Source organism: Athene cunicularia, assembly GCF_003259725.1.
Source record: "Athene cunicularia isolate RWA chromosome 4 unlocalized genomic scaffold, athCun1 chr4_part2, whole genome shotgun sequence".
Classification (NCBI taxonomy): Eukaryota; Metazoa; Chordata; class Aves; order Strigiformes; family Strigidae; genus Athene; species Athene cunicularia.
In genome coordinates, this window is record NW_020799099.1 from 3,642,901 (window position 1) to 3,648,673 (window position 5,773).

General features: G+C 42.0%; 1 protein-coding gene across 3 annotated transcripts; it reads right to left on the minus strand.

The window, feature by feature from the left end:
- Window positions 1-310: 310 nt before the first annotated feature.
- Window positions 311-5,767, minus strand: BBS12 (Bardet-Biedl syndrome 12). 3 transcript variants are annotated; one of them, XM_026847673.1, is made up of 2 exons: window positions 5,556-5,767; window positions 311-2,658 (listed from the first exon to the last, which is right to left on the minus strand). In XM_026847673.1, the coding sequence occupies exon 2, from the start codon at window positions 2,642-2,644 to the stop codon at window positions 503-505; it is 2,142 nt and encodes a 713-aa protein (XP_026703474.1). In that variant the 5' UTR covers window positions 2,645-2,658; window positions 5,556-5,767; the 3' UTR covers window positions 311-502. The 3 variants fall into 3 exon arrangements, 2 of the variants coding, with proteins under 2 accessions (XP_026703474.1, XP_026703475.1); XM_026847674.1 differs by lacking the exon at window positions 5,556-5,767 and adding an exon at window positions 5,335-5,355; XR_003398302.1 differs by lacking the exon at window positions 311-2,658 and adding an exon at window positions 5,003-5,099.
- Window positions 5,768-5,773: the final 6 nt, after the last annotated feature.

The following is a 5,773-nucleotide window of genomic DNA, read 5'->3' on the forward strand; positions in this document are numbered from 1 at the left end:
CCCTTCTTTAGAAGACATGAAGACATTAAACAAGAATAATTTACAGAACACAAGTCCAAATACCTTCTACAGACAGCACACATTCAGAACATAAGCATATCCAAGGTATCGAACTTTTCTCCAACTAGACTCAACACTCATTATGTACCCCCCTGCCCAGTGCCCCTTATTATAATGAAAAAAAGAACTGCACATCTGCTCTGCTAAATAAGATCAGAGGAGTCAGTTTGACTGGATTAATCTATCCATACAGACAATAGTATTAGTTAGAAATGCACAGCTGGAGTTACAGGAAAGCCCACAAGTGATTTTTGTTATTTAACTCCTGGTTCTAGAAATGAGAAATTGTATCTACCTTGTGACTGTCTCACATTTTGATTTCTGCTGTTACACTAAAGTCATAATCACATCTAAACATTTACTTTATAAATGATAAAGAAATGTAGGCTGCACCTGGACTTCTTCCACCAATTCATGGACCTATAAATAAAGCCTGCAAGTCCTATAAAAACATAAATTCACTTGACACTTGTGACTTCAATAGCTGATTCCTTTTGGGACCTGTGATAATTTCAGCATCTGTTTGAAGGACTAGTAGCACCAAGTCTAGAGCTCTCCGCCACGCCTCTGTCTTAGCTGTAACATTATCATAAACGTTTAAACCCACCCCATGGTCAGCAAAGGGACCAGAGCCACCCCTGAGCAGATCACCTCTTCTAAACTCTTTCCATATATATGCCGAGGGAGAGCCACAGTCAGCTGCTTTTTTGAGGTGATGATCAACTAAGGTACATGCTTCCAACTCCGATGCAGCTTTCGCAGTGTTACACATAACCACTGAAAGATACTGCTTCCAGCCGCTTGCTAATGCTGGCAGCACAACTGATTTATACTCTGTCGCAGATGCTGCCAGCCAAGGAATGTGAAACGCTTTCATGGCATTTTTATTTGCTGGCTCTAAAGGCTGTTCTGCAAGCGTCTGAATGTGACTAAGGCACAAGAGCTCCACTGCACCACCACCAAGAAAAACCTTCTTGTCATTTAAAGCGTGATGGAGTCGATATGCTAAAGTCCAGAACTGGTCTTCAATGAGCTGCATCTTTGATGCTACAGTGGTGGTAAGCACGGCCGTGAGCAGCGGAATTCCTCGCGCCTTTATCCTGACTGGCACAAGCTCACCCAAATCCATTGCACGCCCGTCGCAGACCTTCCACAGCTCCACTTGGGCCCCACTCCCCACGCAACCAGCGTTCACCTGGGTGAGGTATGTCACTGGCTGGGCACTGGTGACCTCCCCAAAGGCACACAACACATCCCGAGACACAGAACCAATTACCAAGACACTGTTTGCTATGCATCTTTCCATTAAGTTTTCACACACATTCCCTTTGACCAAAACCAAGTTTACTTCAAAGCTTATCAGAATATCTAACATACTGCTTAGCCACAAGTCTCCTTCTCTGCCTTCCTGTAGTCTAGGATGCTCCAATATGGTCCTTACGTTACATGGTCTATTAAAACCTAAGTGACGATATTGTTCACTTAAGTCACCATCCATTAGCAGAATCCGAAGGGGTTTGTCTTCAATGTATTTGATAACTGTGGCTTGTTCTGGTGATACTAATGTGACAAATCCTGGGGAGACATGAGAATAGCTTTCAGGCAGGCCCAGTAAACAGCACGTCACAATTTCTGCAATATTAAACTGGGAAGAGCCACTGTATTCTGCTCTCTCTTGTTGATACTTGACGATGCTTTGTAGCAGTTTTGTGCTAGCCTGATTTCCGTGGCTCAGAGCCATGGCCAGGTGTCCTAAACCGTAACATTCACATGGATCTGCTGACGGTCCTGAAAGGTATCCCTGAAAGCTACTTTGATGATTTGAAAAATTGCATGTTCCTAGAGTGCTGAAGTATCTGCTATGGGTTAACTTTTGTTTGTTACAGCTGGATGCGAAAACATCACTTCCAGAAATCACAGATGTACTTCTGTCACCCGCCGGTTTGACAAGAGAAGCTATTGAACCAAAGCTGGCCAAAGGTGAAACCAAGTCCTCGTTAAAATTACAATCATTTTCTTGACGGGAACAAGAATTTATTGGAATTACTTCTTCTGGTGCAGAAATATCTTTCTGAGGATACAGGGAAATCTGAGGATTTAGGAGACTGTCACATCCAATTTGGTGAGTTTTGTTTTTAAAAGCATTTGGCTTAACACTGCTAGAACACAGCTCTTTATTTACATCATGTATTGCTATTTGAAGACACTGGACTCTCTCACAGCAAGAGTTCAACCCCTCGGTCATCACAGATACTATTGCTGAAACAGGAACATTCTGCTGGAGGCACTCCACTATAGCATTGCTCCACGCACCAGCGAGAAACAACAGGGTACTCATCCCAGTCTTAAACTCCTTGTTTTGTGCCTGAATGGTTTCATTAAGAAGCTGTCCAGCAGCAGTAGTTAAATCCAAACTTTCAATCAGTCTAACAGCAGAACAAATCAACGTGCTTTGGTTGGTGCTTTCATCCACAATGAATTTACATGATTTCATTGGCCCCAATAATGTTCTTCCAGCTACTGCCAAGGATGAGAGTTGCTGAAGTCCAATATGTCTTCTTGCATTCACGTCCCTGAAAGCCATGGGCAGCAGGCAGCCTATGTGAAAAGAACGCAAACTTATTGCCTCACCCTCACAGCACTTCAGAGCACATATCACCAAAATATTAAATTAACAGTCTAATGCTGAACACAGCTGTCCTGTGAGGCTCTCTGTATAAAACGGTTCTTCACCCTGTGAACTTATTACGAGACACTGATGCACACAGTTGATGAAATGGTACATTGCTAAAATACCATGGAATTTTTTCTTGCTGGCAAAGTGCTGTTAATTCCAGTGGTTTCTTAAACATGAAGCAGTACAGATTGTATAAAACTTCCATTTCTCTCCTGACCTGCTATCTGGAATTTCAGTTATTTGCCTTACTTAGGGCAAAAGTTCCTTAGAGCAGAATGGACATTTATGTGCAAACCAAAAGCACTCTGTACAGATCCATCTTGGTACCAATAGCTATGCTGCTGATTTTAACCTTCAAATCTCAGAAAACATAAATCAAACTTATTTTATTCTGATCCTATTTATTCCATTTAGCATGCATCAATACCTCAATAAATGTGCATGAAAAGGAATGCCACTTCTTTGTGCCTCACAAAGCAAACTGCCAAGACTTCAAGGTTTTGATCTACTACTCAGTTTTAACATGTCAAAAATAAATCTTCTTTCCCTTGAAATCCCTTCCACACCACAGTCCTGTGGCAGGCCACATGGATTAAACTAAAACTTCCTTTTTTTGTTCTTTTTTGAATGAAAAAGTATACACATGAAGAATTAAGAAGCCTTAGCCATATACCTTTTAAGCTGAGATTCAAATAATTGATTTAATCTCCCTAAAAGGTCCCTTTGCATGGCTATTCCAAATCCAGAAAACTCTTTTTCCATCCCATTTGAATATTGTCTCAGAAGACGGTGAAGTGTGAATTAAAAAGCAGAGCAGGCTGTCAGAAATAACCTTTATATGCTGACAGACCTGAAGCTCTAGTCCAGCCCAAACTGAAAAAGAATTCCCCTTCAATTACTAGATATGTCTTGAAGTACCAAAAAAAAAATCATTAACCAAGAAATTATTTTAGTCTATAGTTATCCATAATCAACAATTTAAGAAAAGGACTTTTAGATAGGCAGGTACTTTTGACTTTAAAACTGCACTGGGAATGCTCACCTGAAAACCTCCATCCAACTTGCTTAAGGGTTTTTCTGGAAATTTTTCCTGACAATGTCTTGCGATAGCCTAGGCACGCTATATACCTATCCCAGTACTTTCAGTAATAATAATAAAATTAAAGAAAGGCTCTTTTTTCTTAACTGGAATCCTTAATATCACAGCTAGCTTGTTTTGAAACCAACAAAAAAAAATTGAGTGATTAAATAATAATCATTGGATCATGGAATCCAATATGAAACATGTTTCCCCCAGTTCCCCAGAAACACATCATTCCATCTGATTTCTCTTAAGGACTTATTAGACAGTCATTTGGGGTTTGGTTTTTTTTGGTTGGCTGGGGGTGGGGGTGTGTGTGGATATTTGAGTTTTGTTTTGTGTTTTTTTCCTTCGAGATCACCATTTCTAAATTCAAGCTGTTCTCAGCTAGTAACGGTCACTTCTCAACCTGCTCTTGTTTTGATAGAAAGAACAAATAAATAACAAATCTGTGGTTTGCTTCATAAAATTTCAGGAAGAGCTAAATCAGCTCTGCTGAAAGGCCGAGTAATACCCTCTCACTGTCTAGGTCCTTGGCCCATAGCTCTGGGCAGAAGACAGTGCTGCTGTTTGGATGGCAGACAACTAGGGGAGGACTGGTGGGAAAGGGGTTTCCATTTTCCAGTACAGTGACCTTCTAACTCCCCAGTCAGTCCCAAATGAGGGTTCAGCTCAGAAGTATGAGTCACTGTCTTATCAGAACAGCATTAATTCAATGAATATGAAAGTAAGACTATTATGAGACATTAAATAAGGGCAGCACCTTGTCCATGTGCTTCCAGCAAACCTCAATGCAGCCAACTAAGTCGCTTAGCTAAAATTTTCTCTGAAATGTAGGTTCTAAGATGTGCCCCTTTACTTTCAGCCTAAACTCATCCTTTGAAACAGTAACTTCATTTTGGACACCAGCCTGTACTGCAGATCCATAAACCTGAACCAAACATTGACCCAGGGCTTGGCTCCAAAGCCAGATGAAGGCAGAGTATGCACTTACAGGAAAGGGGTTTTGTTTCACTGCTTGCACAACCTCTAGCATGTGTGATTTATGATTTTGTGATACATCCCCTCCCCTTTTGTCTTATGCATGTTATTTTGGCAAGAACATCACACTCCCCTATGCCGTAGAAACCAATATACTGCAGACCCAAAATTCAATTTTTTATCTCCATCTCCTGACCTCTTACCTTTTTCCACCCAGTCTAAGGTGGAAAAGGTAAAGGGCCGAGTGGAATTACATTTTGGAGTCAAAAACAAGTGACATCAGCAAAGAGATGAGGCATTCTAAAGAATAAATGAACTGGCAATGAAGGACAGCCATCTGTGAGACACCAACTACTACTGATGGCTTCTCCTGAGCTAACTTGCATGCCCACCTACTGCTGCCTGCCTCCTTGCCTGACTCTGTAAGGAAAATAAAACGACCTTAGGTTCAGTTTATGTTTACACACAGAGGTTTTAGGGGTCTCAAGTGAAGAACTCTGGGATACAAGAGGTACACTAAACACTTAGTACTCACTTTGTCTTACAGCACCTCGACCATGAAAGCTAAACTAATACAATAAAATTTTAGATCAGTTTTCCAAACTCATGTATCTCTGTGAAACACTGTCCAAAAAAAAGTCTCACATGCAGCACACATTCTCTTGCACCAGTACTAGTGCACAACTAAAGAGAAAGGGGCAGAAAATGCTCTGCTTGCAGCTAAACCACCAGGAGTTCAGGTAACTCGTGACTTACCTGGTCTACCTAAGCGCCAGCACTTTTATTACTAATGTAGGAAGGGAGAGAGCTTCCTAGACTTGTGCAGCCGAACCCAAACGCCCGTGGCCAAGCACCCCTGTGCCACTCGCGGCCTGGAAGCGGAGAGCAGCCAGCACGCAAGCGGGGAGGCGGGGGGCACCCCAGCACGAGCCGAGACCGCCCAACAGGCGCCCGGAGCCGCCCTGCTCAGGCCT